The sequence below is a fragment of the Lepidochelys olivacea genome, assembly GCF_965140295.1.
Source record: "Lepidochelys olivacea isolate rLepOli2 genome assembly, chromosome: 3".
In the NCBI taxonomy this organism is placed as follows: Eukaryota; Metazoa; Chordata; order Testudines; family Cheloniidae; genus Lepidochelys; species Lepidochelys olivacea.
In genome coordinates, this window is record NC_140413.1 from 106,249,896 (window position 1) to 106,267,238 (window position 17,343).

At 41.4% G+C, this 17,343-nt stretch overlaps 1 protein-coding gene across 1 annotated transcript; it reads right to left on the minus strand.

The window, feature by feature from the left end:
• Nucleotides 1–3,564: 3,564 nt before the first annotated feature.
• Nucleotides 3,565–16,712, minus strand: LOC311517638 (p53 apoptosis effector related to PMP-22-like). Its single transcript, XM_084622653.1, has 3 exons — nt 16,282–16,712; nt 7,056–7,199; nt 3,565–6,134 (listed from the first exon to the last, which is right to left on the minus strand). The coding sequence occupies exons 1-3, from the start codon at nt 16,490–16,492 to the stop codon at nt 5,935–5,937; spliced, it is 555 nt and encodes a 184-aa protein (XP_084478779.1). The 5' UTR covers nt 16,493–16,712; the 3' UTR covers nt 3,565–5,934.
• Between the last annotated feature and the right edge of the window lie 631 nt (nt 16,713–17,343).

Below are 17,343 nucleotides of genomic sequence, written 5' to 3' on the forward strand. Positions count from 1 at the left end.
TGTTTAACACACTTGGTGGTGGCAGCATAGGGTTCAAGGACAAGGCAAAGTTTGTACCTTGAGGAAGTTTTTAACCTAAGCTGCTAAGAATAAGCTTAGGGGGTCTTTCATGCAGGTCCCCACATCTGTACCCTAGAGTTCAGAGTGGGGAAGGAACCTTGACAGACTCATAAGCTGCCTCTGTGAATGGGAGTCAGTGGTTTAAGTCTTAAGTTATCTGTGCCCCAGTCACTATATCTATAAATTGGAGCTACTTACCTTTGTAAAGACCTCTGAGAGCCACAGAACATGACAGTGCCAAGACTTTTATTATTCCTAGTTTATAGATCAGCAACTGACATTTAGTAAGGTAGAAGTCTTGCCCGGGAGCTTTATAGATGGAAATCCTGGCTCTGATGCTTGTTTGCCATGTGACATTAGGCATCCCTTTGCATAATTTAGTAGGCCATATGCTCTGTGAGGGTCATCTCCTCTAGGTCTAACGTCAGTACGTAACTCTTTGGTTGTTTATTTTTATGTCCTTATTTCTTTGTAGCTCCAGTTATTTGTACAGAAAACATAGGGCTAGATTCACAAAGATACTTAGGTGTGGTGACACTATGCATTGCCATACCTAATTTTTTGGTGCTAGAAAATCAAACCAGGATTCACAAAGCCTGTTTGACCACTAAACTCCATTGTCTAATGAATGGGGAGAGAGAGACACCTCAGAATGGAATTCACACACACACACACACACACACACGAAAAGCCATCATGCTAGGCAGCTCTTCACCTAAGGCAGCTAATGAGAGATGCCAAGCCAAGGGGCATATGCCAACTCCTGCTGCTTTCTTGGAGCTAGGTGCCTAAATCTGGGCTGCAGGGAGGTACCACTCTTGTGGGATTCTCAGCTGCAAACTCTGTCTTGGCTTTAGGTGCCTATGCCATTTTTTTCAATGTCGGGGTGGGGGAAAGGAGCTCCCTCATAACTTTTAGCCCCATAGTTAGTGTATTCACCTGTGACATGGGAGACCCTGGGGGTCAAGTCCCCTGCCAGCTGAGGGGAGAAAAGATTTGCATAGGGATCGGCCACCTCTCAGTGGCGAAGGAGGTCATTGAGGGAGGCAGGGGAGAGAGAGAATGGCTCTGTAGCCTGGTAGTTAGCACACTGTCACTTGTGAGGTGGAAAATCCAGGTCCCCCATGCCTATGACTCTTTTGAAACTATTCCATTGTAGAAAAATAATTTTAACTAGAGAGATGGAGCCCAGCCCTCAGAATATGCCATAGCTCAGTGGTTAGGGTACCCACGCAAGAGGGAGCAGATCCCTGTTCAAAACCCTTCTCCCTCTAAGCTGGAGGGGGGAATTGAACAAAGGTCTCCCATGTGCTCAGAGTGTTCCCTAACCTCTGGGCCAAAAGCTGTGAGAGAACCTGCCCTTCCCCTGGCTGTTTTGTGTAAGCTTACCTTAAAGGGGCCCAATCTGATAGGCAAGCTGTAAGCATGCTTACTGGATTGGACCCCACAGGCAAGTTAGGTGGAGGGCCATCTATCTTCCCTGGGTTTGTGAATCACTCTGGGGCTTAGGTATCTTGGTGCCTGGTGTGCACATGCCCAGAGGCAGAAACACAGGTGCCCAGGGAACTTTTACTACAAACATTTAGGTGCTGAGTGAGTTTAGGTGCCTACAGTCTTCAGCAGCAGTTGAACAGGAGTTTTGTGAATCTCAGTGGGGCTTGATTCTGGGATTTAGGCACCTAACTTGTAGTTAGGCTCCTCAGTCCTTTTGTGAATGTAGCCTATAGTTTTTAGTAGGTGTGCTTCTTAGGGGGTTTTTCTGTGTTGCAGCAGCCTTCATTGCCCCTGGGAAACCACTGCATCAGCTGACAGCATGGCAGACTTTCTCAGATGAGGCAAGCACAGAAGAAAAATTAACTTACAACACAAAAAGAAAAGGAGTACTTGTGGCACCTTAGAGACTAACCAATTTATTTGAGCATGAGCTTTCGTGAGCTACAGCCCACTTCATCGGATGCTCACGAAAGCTCATGCTCAAATAAATTGGTTAGTCGCTAAGGTGCCACAAGTACTCCTGTTCTTTTTGCGAATACAGACTAACACAGCTGTTACTCTGAAACCTTACAACACAAGTTCCATAAACCATTTTTTTAAATAAATTGCTGTATACTCTTATACAATCTATTTGGAACTCATTGTTTTACTTCAACACTTGATCTCAGAGGCTCCTTTTTACAGTTCATTTAATTGTTTATACGTATGAGTGTTTCTATAGTGCTCATCACCATAATACTACTCCCTCCCCCACCCCATCTCCAACAAATCTTCAAATATCTGGACTCCAGTGCTTTACTTTATGTAAATTAACTACAGGTTTTTAAACTAAAGCTCAGCCAGATATTTTAATGAACCTTCTTATTAACAACTTGTCTTTGAAAAATGTGTCCTTAATTTTACTAAATATGAAGAAAAAGAAAAAAAATCTCAATGTGGGCCTAATGCTGCCACACTTATTCATAGGTATACTCGCTAGTTGTCCTGTTCAAGTGAATGAGCCTTCTTAAGCATCCACTTCTGCAAGATAGCAAGTGCCCTTGATTCATCCAGAAATAGCTAGGAATAGCAGGTGCTCAGACCCCAGAATTGCTTATTGTCTCCCAGGATTGGGTTGATCCTGCACCACTGAAGCCTGTGGGAGATTTTCTATTCACTTCGATGAGAACAGGCTCTGGTCTATGAATACAGAGCATTCATGTGAGCAAGGGTTGTAGGAGAGGACTTTTAATGTATAAGTATGTTTGTGGAGAACACCCAAAACAAACTTAAATTCTCTTCAAGCCATTTGGGAAAATCTAAAATCAACCAGACTGACCTAGATGTGTATTTAAAAATCATGAGTATTTTTAAAAATCTTAAAAAAAACCCCAACCAACAGTCAGAAACAAAGTGGGGTGAAGGATAGGAGAAAGAAATCACATGTTCCCTACAATTGTACTAGCAAGTCTCTCAAATTCACTGGGGATGAAGAAGGAGGATGGTTAATTAATGCAAACAAAGAAGAAAATTCTGGCTTATTAGCTGGAAACTGTTGTTAGATGTCTCTGTTGTTTACCTGCTTCAGAAATCAACAGTCCTGGGGTCTGGAACAACATTATCCAATCAGATCACAAATAAAAATGTCTGTGCTCCATCTTCCTCATCAGATGCAGCTTATACTTAATCTCTTTCGAATGCTGTTTATTTGTTTTTCTTGAATGATTACCTTTTATAGGCCTAATGGAGTGTTTTCCAGATACACTGCATTTGATGAAGGTATTCAGAATAAGAGGGGCAATTCATTTCCGTGAACATTGTGCATTTTTGCCTTTTCATATAAATAATAGCTCTGCCTCATTTATTTGCCTTTAGAGTTCATACATTTTGATGTTCACGTTAAAAGTCAAGAATTCCTTAAATTCATGCTTTAAGTGAGCCCCCTTCTCATAAACTACTCCAAACAGTTACCACTACTAAGTATACATTTTTTGAATAACCTCCTTAAACAGAATAAGTGAAACCACTATATTTGAAATTATCAAAATATATTGCCATCATTTATTGAAAGTAGTTTATTATTAAAATATTTGCAATTGCTTATTCCTGAACAGCTGAAGTGAACATAACAAGCCATAACATTTTGCTTTTGTTTCCTTTCAAAATACTTCTGGAACTCAACTTCATTTATATTTAACTTTCTTTTTTTGTCAAGTATGACAATGATTACAAAAACATACAAAACACTTCAGTAATTCTGAGCAACACACTTCTACTCAACCTCTCTCCAAGTGCGTACATCCACCTTCAGGTCTTGTTTTGCTTCAGATCTTTAGCTGTGCAAGGTATTTGCGAGACAACATCACTATTCCTTGTTGTCCTTTGTGCTCAATGTAGAACTATATATTATCATATTAGTGGTACAGATGAATTTGTAAGGCAATCCGCACCAGCAGTTGTACTGTACAGAAAGAGAGGAAAATTTGCCCCTTCCCAGCAAGAATCATAAATTTAGTTGATTGGCTAGCCATGACTGAGATTATAACATGTACAATTATACATTTTCACCAAAAGCAAAAGGTGTATTACAAAACTACAATATAATACAAAATAGATTGGGCATTGAGTAAACTTAGTTTTTATGTATTTTAGTTCTACTGTGTTCTGGTTATGTCTTATAGGTTATATTTTTGTGTGTGTTTTCTACATTATGTATAAATACATGTGTGCACACACACACCACCTACAGTATGGTGTCATGATAACTTGGAATAACTTGTTTTATTTCTTCAGCCATGTGATATAAACCCCAGACCACTTGACAAACAATGGAAGGATGTGACCACGTGCATTTGCTTTTCACCACTTCACCTGTACCCTACCCAGTCATATAGCTGTGCCAGAGCTACTTTCAGGATTTGCAACCTCTGAGCAGCTTCAAATAGGCACCACTTAAAAAAAAATAACCTGCCACAAAAAAGTTTCCTTCTTTCTCCTCAAACGAAGATAAAGTAAAAAGTACAGATCAAAAATTACATTTGCTGCATCAGTGAGGGATCCACAGTTTAGAGGCCTGATGTCATTGGTATTGAGATATTAAGGTGATAAGTCCTTACTTCCAAATATGTCTACATCTCTTAGGTATTTCTTTCAAGTCTAGAATCACATTTGTTATCCCACTCAGCTGCGATTTCCGATTATCCAGTGAAATGTGTGTAAATATATGCACACTCACACAGAGACCTGTGCATTTGGATCCCTGGTGGTTCACCCCATATGAGACCTTAAATTTGCTACACTCTGAAATACAGAAAATCTATTTTAAATCACTTTTGAAAACTGTATTTTAAAATTTTCCTCCAAAGCCTGTCTGATAGCTAAGGCAACCTGGTTTTAAAGGTGAAGGGATGTGAAAAATAGTACCTATTTAAAAACAAAATACAACTCTAAAATATTTTCTAAACTAATATCTCTAAAATGTAGCATAAAAATACATGATGGTGTTTGATGGTCTGAAGGTTTTATTGGTACTCTTGGAACAATTTGTGTTATTCACTTATGGTTTCATCACATATGAGTACTGCAGTCTTCACAAACGAATGCTAATAAATGTTACACCAGCACACACCATTAATATTGTACACACAGATATTCACTTTATGCTTTTTAATGCCATCTAACTGCTACAGTCAGTGGAAAAATATTTTGTTTTAAGTTTCTAATTTCTCTAGCTTCAATTTCTACTACTTAGTATTGGATATCAGTCCAATAATACGGAGGGGAGAAGAAATTCTTAGGAGACTTCAGATTGCAATGAACTTGCAAAGCAAAAATTCTTTTTTGGGACTAATTATGTTGGAAGAAAAAGAAACCTTCTTTGAAAGATTTTTTTTTAATTCTATTTCACTACTGACAAATTTGCATATAAAACATAAAAACAAAAATACCAGGAAGGGAATAAAAGGGCTCTGCAGTGTTTCTGGTTAAAATCAGAATGCACTTCTGTTTCTCTCCCTCTGTACTTTAAGTACTAAATTCTTTATATGGATGTCTAAACAAATGTGTGGAAGAGAGTGACTTAATTAGTAGGAACTTTTGCATGTAGAGAGAGAGGCAACAGATTGACTAACCCAAATCAATCCATATCGGATATGAATATGAAAATACAAACCTTCTGATCTTTTACCTACAATTTCTAAAATATTTGCTTCAGGTTGCCAAGCCTTTCTGCTAACTCAGCGTCAGCACAAGTTCAAAACATTCTGGAAAAATAAGATTTTTTTTCAGTCTGTAACATCCAATTTTCAAAGTTCCGGTGCTGTAATTTTTAGTGTGTTTATATTTTAATTTATTCTTTCATTGTATACAATGTGCTTTTCAACTCCTCTCTGGGGAAGAATACTAATATGCTGGCTTGATGTTACCCAGCACCTCATCCTCCCAGTTGGGGAGACAGCAGAAGAAGAAAGCACAGCCTATTAGAATAATAGTGCTGGCCCAACCAAAGCCGTATGCCCAGCTGAACATATTAGCTCCCCTCATTTCGATGTCTTCTGTGAACTTCACTGGATAGATGACCAGGCATATGATCTGGAATATTGCTAAAGGAAGGTAAAAATAAACAAATTGAAAATGAGTGACAATTAATCTCATCACATTTCCTACTCTGACTTTATTGGCAGGTAGGTGCACTCCCCTCTCAGATATTTAAGGACTTAGCTGCAATCCTACAATCAGATCAGTGCAGGTATACCCTTGCATTCTTGCAGAGGTCCATTGACTTCAATGGGACTCAGCGCAGGTATGAGGGTCTGCCCACACAGATCTTATGGCAGGATCAGGGCCTCATTCTGGAACCATTCTACACACAGATCTCTCACTGACTTCAAAAGGATGTTTTGGGTGCAAAGTGACTAAAGAATTGGGTCCTTAACCCTATGCTTGAGAACAATTCAAACTAACACAATGGCAATGATGCTTAATAAGAGGAATGCAAATTTCTTTAACCAAGCATAGATGCAGAGGTGGAACAATCTGGACTAAAAGAATCAAAAGTTGTAGTTAAAAGTCCTTTACTTTAGTATTTGCATAGCAGTTTCCAGGGCAAAACATACTTGTGTGTTAGAGACATTGCTGCTGGGATTGTTGTTTCACTGTTTAGTTACTTCCACAGAACTATCAGAAAGAGTTCAGAGCAAAGCATTCTAGTTTACCTGCTCGCTTTATGTCTCCCCCATCATGTCACAACACCCACATCCTGTTTTAATTTTGAAGTGAAACTTGATTTGCATCCTTGGACATTGTAATGATCATTACAACATGTCTAATCTCTGAGGATGCAAACCAAGTATCACTTCAAAAGTAAAACAAGCTTTTCTCATTCATAAAAATGAATCATGAACCCAATTAGAAATATGTGTGGGGTGGATATTTTTAGGAGGAGAGAGAAGGAGGCTTTACTCCAGCTAGCAGGTATCAGAGTTAGAACAAACATCAGTTTAAGAAGCAATCATCAGTCTTACCAGCAACAAAGAGCAAGCCACCGATTCCTCGCACAAAGTTGAAACGAAGTATGTCAACAGAGAATGCAATGACTGCTAGGGCGAAACAGATGACTAGGATCACAAAGCCGACGAGGTAGGTGGCAGCTGCTGCTCTTCCCCAGGCTTGAAAGGAAAGGGGGAAACATGTTATATAAAACAGTACATGGAAGTATGTGTCATCTTTAGGTCTTTTGTTTGCTTTAATTCTATCATTGTGGAGATTCTCTCCCTTATAAGCATACAATATTGCTTTGAAGTATCAGAAATGTAAGTGTGGCTTTTAGGGAACCATAGACGTCTGAGCAGAGAGTAATTATTTATTATCACTATTTATATGTGCCATAAGTATGCACAATGCTTTACAAGCACAAGAAAAAAGACAAAGGTTGGGATTTTCAAAAGCACTCAGCATTGGCCTAGCTCTGCTCCCATTGAAATCAATGGTAAAGCTCTCACTGAAGTTAGTGGGAGGAGAGTTAGCCCACTTTTGAAAATTCCATTCATGGTCCATGAGCAAACAGACAAGAAGGATGTGGGGAGGACAAAATCAAACAAATGAAGGGATATCAACCTGGGCAATGCAGTTTTCTGCTGGGACCAAGAGATAGAAGCTGTTTGACATCATGAATTTGTAGTTACTTTTTTAATTGATGAAGAAATGAGTAATGCTGTAATGGAGGACTAGCACTGGAAGGCTTAGCAGAAGAAGTTAGGATTAATGTGAGATCTGAATAAGGAAAGGGTGATTGGTATACAAGATAAGGGAGCCTATGCCCACATAGAGGAAATGAGAGATGTGAAGGCAACCAATGCAGAAAGTTATGGGTAGTCATAAAGGGAGTGGAATAAGTCACATTCAAGGAATTGGATTTTGGCAGCTTTATTCTGCATGAACTGGAGCGTGAAGTGAGAACAGAACAGAATGGAGAACAGAATGGGGTAGATTTGGAATAGTTAAGGGGAGAGATTACAAAGATTTGGACATGGTTTGTACCAGTAGAAATAGAAGGGAATAGGTGGCTCTTAAAGATAATGTAGACTCAGCACCAAAAGGACTTGGAACCAGCTTAGATGTGTAGGGAGAAGGAAAGCGAGCAGTCCAATGACTGGTGGAGTTACCCAAACTTCCCAATTTTAATTATTTTGAGTACCATGTGGGATAAGAGAATACATTCAAAGTGGACAGGTTCATGGGACCAGGATATGTCTCAAGTATAACTTCAAGTCACTCAGAGGCAGAAGAAGAGGACCAAAAAGACATTCAGAAAGTAACCTTATTCCAGTAACCTTATTCCAGAATGTTCTCCTCCATTTGCCACTGCTAAGTAAGAAATCCCTTCATGGCAACAATGGGCATCAATGTCCGGGCACCAGAAAAATAACATCCCTTCCTGAAAAGCAACCTACAGTTTCCTTTTTAAAATAAATGCTGGCTTCTGAAGATTCAAATCTCATTCTCTTTCCAAACAGCAGACACAAGCATAGGCAAGCATCATGCAACAACAGGCCATTTCTTAACCACGAGGACAAGTAGTTGACTATTTTGACTTTGAAGAGACCAAAGGTACTAATTCAAGAGTTTTAATTTTATAGGTAGACAGTCGTCATGCATCTACCATGCGTCCACCTACTCTAAAGACTGGTTGCCTGCATTTACACAGGAGATTAAAACAAAGAAATCATGTAGGCCCAAATCCTGAACCTGTCTCGTATAGGACTAAGGGGCATAGCAGAATACACATGAGGGTTCCACATGGGCATGGCCCAATCCTGAAGACAGTCAGCCAGGCCTAGAAAGAATGTGGAGAAGCTCCACAGCAGCCCTGCAAACTGGACCCACATTGCTGCTGACAAAAGAAGGGAGTTTGTGCAAATGAATAAATATAACATCACTATCAGCAATTTGCATTCCTCCTCAACCACCCCTAGTATATCCTATCCCTTCCCTCCCATGTGGAACTGATGCAGGGTTAGGAATGGAGGACGGGAACAGCTTGGTTGGAATTTTTGGTCTGAAACCTGTACTAATTCTTTCATACTGGATGTCATTCGCTGACGCTCCCAATGCTGGTACTGGCCATTAGGTTCAAAGCTGCCACAGCCAAAGGATTCATTTGCTGATCATTACTGTCTAAATATGCTTAAACATAGCATGGAATCAGCTCAAGAAAAAATGCTTCCTGGATTAAACCATCTATTTAAACTATTTATTGGGATTTGTCATACAGAATAATTCACAAAACTATTATAAAAGTTCAGTAGAAAGCCAGATCTGTACACTCCTTGAGCAAGGGGAGTTTGGAATATCAAGTACAAACATTCCAAGGACTCAGACACCTTATAATTTGGATGGACTCTGAACAGTTGACTCTCTAAAAAAATGGCATTGTAGGGGTCTCACATTTATTGAGTCTCAGGGATCTCCTTATCAGATACACTTACTTTACAAGTAAAAAGAAGTTTTTGTATAACTGCCTGCTGTGAAAGCTCCTCCTGGAATCCATTTGCTGTGAATTATTTGCTCAGCTCTGGTAATAATAAACTAGCAATGTAGTTAGCTTTGGGAGATGTCTAGTGACGAAACTGCAAAGATTAGTGTCAAGTCCAGTTTTATTTAATGTCTTCATCAGGGCTGTCCTTAAGGGGAGCCCAGGGCAGTGAGGCCGGTCACTGGCGGTGCGGCAGCCCAGCTCAGGTCCCTCCCTGGACCCTGCCTGCCAGAGGGTCTCCAGCGGGGGCCGGGCTGGGGCCAGGACAGGAGGAGCTAAACTTCCCCGTGAGTCAGCAGTGGGGGGAGGACGGGGGGACCGGACGACACGACTTAAAGTGACAGTGAGCTCACACTTCCCTAACACTCACACACACACACTGTCTCTCTCACACACAGACTGGCTCTCATGCCCACATACACTCTGCTTCTCACGAGTCACAGTCCCCCAATACAGATTGTCACACACACACACACACAGTCTCATACTCTGTCACACAGTCCCCCAACACACAATCCTACACACACACACACACTGGCTTTCTCGCGGGCTCTCTCACACACACACAGGCTCTCTCACACGCACACACTTGTATTATTATTGTTGTTATTACTGCTTGGTACTTACTGTCAAAATGCTCATGGTGAGCCAGGAGGGGCGAGGGGCTGCAGGAGGGCCCTAGGCTCTGGCAAGATGCAGCCCCCATGTGACAGCGCGAAGCCTGCCTTGAGCCACTGCCACAGCGTCTGCTGCATAGGAAGCTCGGTGTGTGTCAGCAATGGCGGGGGTTCTGGGGGACCGCGGGCAGGGGTGGTGGCTGTGCCCAGGGGCAGCTCTACCAATTTTGCAGCCCCAAGTAGTCACCGCCGAGTTGTCGCCGCAGCGGGAAGAGCAGCAGAGCGGCCACCGAATTGCCGCTGCGGGACACAGACGGCCTCCCCCTTCTAAATGCCACCCCAAGCACCCGCTTGGAAAGCTGGTGCCTGGAGCCGGCCCTGGCTGAGCCCCCTCGACACACTGGAGTCAACGGTGCCAGCTGGGGACCACCTTCAGTGGAGCATAGGGGCACCAGTTTAATAATACTGCGTAGGGCCCCATAAATCCTAAGGACGGCCCTGGTCTTCATAAATAAAGAGGGAGTAAAATGGTCATGGTCACGAAATTTACAAATGATACTGTGGCCTTGTCTAATTTGGCCACAAATTTTCTATTATTGCTTCCACCATTTCAGCACCACGAGTGGCAGCAGGAGTTGGCATATTAGTATAGATAGGACTGAAGATAGCTGTTGGTGTTTTTTGCCATTGTGTCTTGTGGACCTGCTCTGAGCAGGATTAGACAACATCGTGCTTGAAACAGTGAGTCCTACAGCCCTGTTTACACTAACACTGCTACTGTTCCTAACACTGGTGGAAGCAACAGTGGGAAATGTTTGGCAAAAGAAATGCAAGAAAACCCCAGTATAGATATGCCCTAAATGAGAGCATTTGACAATACCAAGGAGTATAGGGCTTGAAAAATGTACCGGACACCTGTGTTAAGGGTCAATATAAAGATTGGGGTAGGAAGGTTCACCACAGAGCACCTGGTGAACACCACTTTTACACACACACACACGAGACTTCCAGATCTGAGGGAGAGTGCTAGGATTCCTTTAGAGTATTATCCCTGGACTCTAGATGGAGGTCCTTCTTTCTGATCAGCTTCTGCCTCTCAGCTGTCTGACAAACGTGAAAGACTCCCCCTGTCCATGAGTGTGCTAAAAGAAATGACAGATTTTTGCTCTCTTTCCATCCCAGAGCTTTCTGACTGTTGAGTGGGCCTCAGCTGATCCCCAGCTCCCAGCCTTTGTTTGTGGGGTCCTTTGTCTATCTCAGTTGCTCAACAGCCTTTCTCTGGGGTTAGCCATTGTCTCATCATTTTCACGCTGTTTTTGCTTGGGCAACTTGAAGCTCTATGCCTCCTGACAGAGGGAGAAAACACTGCACCAGTTTCCATTTGGTTCACATTTGTAAGGCTAGTTTTGCAATCATAAGTGAGAGGTGTTTATTTGTTAATGTTTCAGTTCTGGAGAAATTGATGTATTCAATCCCTTTTTAGCCAGAGAGTTTCTGATTCAGCACTGGCAAATAGGTGCTTATGATATGGTCGCAAAACCACCAATGCAATTTTGAGCTGCATATATAGAAGCATCAGATCATGCAGCAGTGAAGTAATAGTCTTTTTCTATGTACTCTGCACCAGCTTCACCTGAAATACTGCCTTTAATTCTAGACATCTCATTACCAGAAATATATTTCAGAGTTCACAGAAGAGCAACTAAAATGATTCAGGGCTGAAAGGATATAATTACAAGGAAAGATTAAAAGAGTTAGACCTATATACCCACATCTTAGCTAAGTGATTATTTAGAGAAGAACGTAAGTCTACAGATATTAGAGGACTGCAAGCACCAAGGAGGGAGAGGAGTTATTTAGGGTGGCATTACCAGAAATGGGATGAAGTTTAAAAAGGAAGAGAAATTAGCCTGAATGTCAGGAAATCTTTTTGACAGTGAAATGTGTTCCCAAGGGAAGTGGTGAAAACTCTATTGCGTCGGACATTTAAAATTAGATTGAACCAAAACCCTAGGAGAACATTCTGTAGAGAGCAATCCTACAGCAGCAGGTACATGGACTAGATCATTTAAAGTATCAGGACTTTTCCATCTATAACTTCTGATTTTATAAGTTTCATTGCAATGATCAGTTGGTGAGGTTGTGAATAATTGCCGTTCTAATGGCTGAAGACTGGGAACTGCTGATAGTGATGTTATATTTATTTTCTGTTATCATAAATGGCTGCAGGTTGTTTGGTTCAGCAACAGAGCAGCAGGTATGAAATGTGATCTTGTTGACCAAATAAGGAGGTCTAAGCTCTCTTCTGGTTCATCCTGAGCAGGAGTCCATGGTAAAGGGAATTTTCTTGCACACATAATGACAGAATAAGGTGGATATGTCCACATCAGAGTGCAAGAAATGCAGGATTCAGAGATTGTTTTGGAGGAACTAAGATTGTTAATTGCACCCTTTATTTTACTGGTGAACGTTTTGAATAAGCCATGGCTACATCTGGAAATTGTACAAAACAATGCCCACTAGTACAACAACAGGTTGACACTGGGTGGGGGTCCTATTGTAGACAAAATGCTGGCAGCTTCCAGAGTCTGTATAACCATTGTACTGTAGTTGAACATGCTGAAAAGCAGGTAGTTAACTGGTCCGGCAATACTCATCTCCACTGGGATGCTTAGTCTGGTACCCTGGCAGGAACCTTATATAATGCTTCCTAGTTTAGATAAAGCTATAATACTTGATTTGGGTGGGTTGGACACAGCAACCTTGATAGTGTCTCTTTTACTGTCATTGACTTTTGCTGAGCACACACTGCAAACTACATTCAACTTCCCCTAAAGCAACTCTTGTATCACAAAGCTGATAGGAATACGCACAGAGGGGTAAGGTCAAGAGAGAATATATCTTTAACATTCCTACCTAACTCATCTGAGCTGCCTGATAAATCTATCAACAAACTTGGCTGAGAGCCTGCTGAATCAAAGTCCACTCAGTCTCCCAACTACACTGTTACTGCTACACATCCCCAGATGGACTTAACAAATAACTCACGGAGCCTGGCCCATGCTCATAAGATTCTAGCCTTTTTTTTTTCCTGGTAAAGATCCAAATTAATGTTTCCATGTATTGTATGTACTTTTTAAAATCAATTATTGTGAATTTCATAAATGCCAATGGATTATTAAAACATAACCAGCAGGGCATTAAGTACCCTGTTAGGGACTTGACCATATATACTTTCTGTTAGAGGATGGTAATTCAAATCTAAAATAACTGTGAAGCTAAGAACCTTAAAAAAATAAAAATGTTTATCTAGAATCAAGAGGACATTCCCATCCACAAATATTGGGTCTAAACCTACAAGTGTCTTTTTAAGGTACAAAGGCAGAAAAACAATTGCTTTGCAAATAAGCCCTTACCAGTAATACATCAAATACAGCATATCTGACCAGCACAGACTAGACACAAAAGGAGGATTGTTAATCCAGCAGCATTCTGGGCTACATAACCTCAATTCAAAATGCAGTGCAATGCGCCAGCTTTTGCATGTAGTATATTGGTAACATGCACATGCTGGCACTCAGGAGCTTCCTGGTGAAACCAGAACAGTTCTCAAAACAAACCCTCTTTCCAGCTACAAGCTGACCCCCACTGTTCTTTTTGGCTTTCCACCCTTTGTCCGTTGTGGGACACCAGAGCCCCAGGTTTCAGACATGTATTAAGAAGCAGTTCAATTTAGGAACCATTCCAACAGGAAGATTTTTTCCCCCCCAACTAGAGGGCATGGTTCAGTTTCATCTCCCCTAATCAACATGCAATGGACATGCAGATGCTTGATTAAGAAGCTGATTCCAATGTAGCTTTAAATTAGTGAGGGGATCCACCTTGAAGCTTTCTTTTCTTATCACTGGGAGGGGAACAGAATAGGGTGGAGTAATTAGATATTACAAAGAGTTATGCGTCTAGATTAATAAATTGTTTTAACTGTGGCAGCCCTGTGCATGCCTATTTTGAGTTAAAATTCTTAGCATTTTTAAAAAATAAAATAACATGTTCCATATTGGCATGTTAAGAAAATCAAACCATGGTCTGACATGTTATGTCCTTTGCCTAGATGTAGATAATATTTGAACAGAATAATTTTGACAGTACAACATTAACCTCATCAAGATTATTCAAGGGACAAAGTTGAGTTGGTTAAAATAACCTGTCAGTAATTAAGGCTATTCTTCATTTATAACAGCCATAGGAACAACAGTTCTTTAGCAAAACAGCAGAATGTGGCCCTTTCCCAAAGCTCCTGGTTTTCTGGGGTGAAGTATGAAACAGTCATATAGTACTAAATCTACAGCATGTATTGAGAGAAACCTAAGTGCAGTAACTCTGCTGTGTTAGCAAAAAAAAAACGAGGAGTACTTGTGGCACCTTAGAGACTAACAAATTTATCTGGGCATGAGCTTTCGTGGGCTAAAACCCACTTCATCAGAAGCTTATGCCCAAATAAATTTGTTAGTCTCTAAGGTGCCACAAGTACTCCTCGGGTTTTTTTGCTGATATAGACTAACACAGCTACCACTCTGAAACCTGGCACCTGTTTTTTTAGCCTTTCTTCCCTTTGTAGGAAGGGTCTGGGAACATGAAGTTACTTTCTGAGGGCAGCCAAATTCCTCCCACATAAGAGTAAAACCTACAGACATCATCAGGGTAAAAAATTATGCTGTTGCTCTCACAATGAGTTCTGCATTTTGCTTGCGGGCAAGTGCCATAATGGAAAACTACTCACAAACATTAATCCATCCACACAACAGATACAGTACCCCAAATGGTTTATCCTCTGTTTCCACACTCCTAATACCCATTTTAAATCCAGTATAATCCAAGGTTTCTGAGTTTCCAGATCATTTTGGATGTTTATCATCTTGATACAATCATTGTATCTGTTCCTCCCCCACTAAGAAGGCTGTAAAAGAACCAATATGTGCAAAGAACAGTCTCTGCCTTTTAGGGAGAAAAAATATATTGCATTTTCCTTTTCTTATCCTCCCAAGCTTCCCCAGTCCAGTGCATTTCAATGAAGTTCTGAAGGTGTGTCTCTGTATTTGACCCTAAATGTTTCATTTGATAAAACAACAAATGTAATCAGCAAGTACTTTGGCAGCAAAAACCATACCCTGAGAATATGTGGTGAGAGTATTAAGAGGAGGCAGCTGAACCGAACATAATTTACTAACATTTTTAGCCACTTCGAAAATATATACACAATATCCCCCTGATTTAGTTTCAGATTTTTCAGCTGCTTCATATAGTGACTTCCTTCTCTATAATATATGTATGTGTATCAACTAAATACCATTTTCTTTCCATACTCAAAACACATTTCACTCTATTTGAAATCACAGGTTGAGAGGCACCAAAACAGCAGAATTTCCTTAGTCCAGAACGGTTGGACTCCTGTTTCCCTCACTCCCTCCAGAGTATTATGAGGAGGGTAGTTAAGATGTTGTCCAGGTATGGCACTCCAGAGGCTGGGCATGTGTGCTGTGCTAGCAATGGCCAGCATTTATCAACACACTCATCAGAGGGCAAAGAGGTTGGTGACTTCAAGGAGCCTCATGTAGGTCACAAATAGTGCTGGTGGAGAGCCAGCAATAAAGGAGAGAAGACATGCAAAGAGCCAGATCTGTTCACTTGATTTTAAAAGACTCCATCTGCTATTCTTTTTCATTTACTTCCATTGTGAGTCCCTCATCCAGTTGCTTAATGTTGGACTGACAGGGACGCCTGTTCAAAAGCAACCAGAGGCAGATAAGGCCTGGTTTTCTGTGTAACTATTAACTAGGAAATGCTGTTAATGCTAGTCCTGCAAACGCCAACTTGTCCTGAACCCCCCATTAACCAGCCACACAGGGGGAACAATTGGACCCTTCCTAAGTGAGGAAAGGGGTTGTTTTGCTAATGGCCGTTGGTAGAGGCAGTTATTTTGCTAATAAAGAAGGCACCAATTTACAGCTGTCAAATATTGGCAGGGATAACTGGGGTGGTTGGAGTAGGGTGAGCTCAGGCATGTGGCCTGGACTCTGACACCCCATTGCAAACACTTACAGTAATCCATGAGGGACTGGCATACCCAGTTGGGGAAAGTGTCCCACCGGGTGCAGCTCTCCCATAACGACGCTTGGTGCTGGTACGGCGCTGACTCCGATTCCAGCCAGCCCCGGCCGGACAATGCAATGATGCCCAAGATGATAGCTAAGCCCAGGAGAAGGGGCAGGAGCCACCTGCATCTCCAGCAGGCAAGGGTACATATCGCCATCTCATGCAGCAGTCAGGGCCTTCAGCAGAGAATGGATGCACAAGCCTGAGAGCTCTTTCTGGATTCTGCAGGGTGGGGTGTTTTAAGAGAGAGTGTGTGTGTGAGAGAGCGAGAGCTGCTTTTTAATCAGCAGAAAGGCAGTAAGGGAGGAGAGAGCCCCACCTAGATTCCAGTGACTAACAGCAGCAATAACCTGTTGAGCCAGAGAGGAGCTGCCAGGCTGGGCTCAACTCCCTTGCTGCTCTGTTCCTTTCCCCTGGCTGCTAAACAAACCATGGTTCCAATTACACTCCCTAGTCTAGGCACTTAACCCTTTCCTAGCAGGCACTGCCCAGCGTAAAGTGCACCTCACGAGTTCACAAATCTTTTTGCAGTATGAGAAGATTCAGGGCTGCCCTAGGCTGTGAGAAAGTGAGATTTCATAAGAGATGCAGTATTTAAAATCTCACTGAAAGGCACTACAAAAAGTATTCTCTAGTGGTGCTGATCAAACTGTTTGATGTAAAAAATATTTAGTATAAAATCAGCCCATTTTTTGGTCCGTGAATCAGCCACAAACTGATCCTGCATTTCTTCTAACATCGTCATTATTCATAATTATTTCCCAAATTAGTTTGAAGTATTAGTTTCCAACCTGTAAGTTGTTCATGAACTGATGACTTTAACTCTTCACCGTTCATTATTCATGTTATGTTGTAGCTTGTAGCTGGTTACTTAAGTCTAACAGATCTCCTTCAGTCCCCACATATCAGGCTGTATCTTTAACATCTCCTTGTGGATGTCCTGTTGGCAGTTGCAACTAAATATGGCTAAAACTAAGATCCTCATTTTATCTCCCATGCTTTTCTCCC

Excerpts from the sequence above, each read along its gene's own strand:
- LOC311517638 (XM_084622653.1), bottom strand. The coding sequence starts at position 16,492 with ATGGCGATATGTACCCTTGCCTGCTGGAGATGCAGGTGGCTCCTGCCC. Across the intron at positions 7,200-16,281 it reads CCAGTCCCTCATGGATTACT|CCTGGGGAAGAGCAGCAGCT; the intron begins GTAAGTGTTTGC and ends TTTCCTTTCAAG. Across the intron at positions 6,135-7,055 it reads TGGCTTGCTCTTTGTTGCTG|CAATATTCCAGATCATATGC; the intron begins GTAAGACTGATG and ends ACCTTCCTTTAG.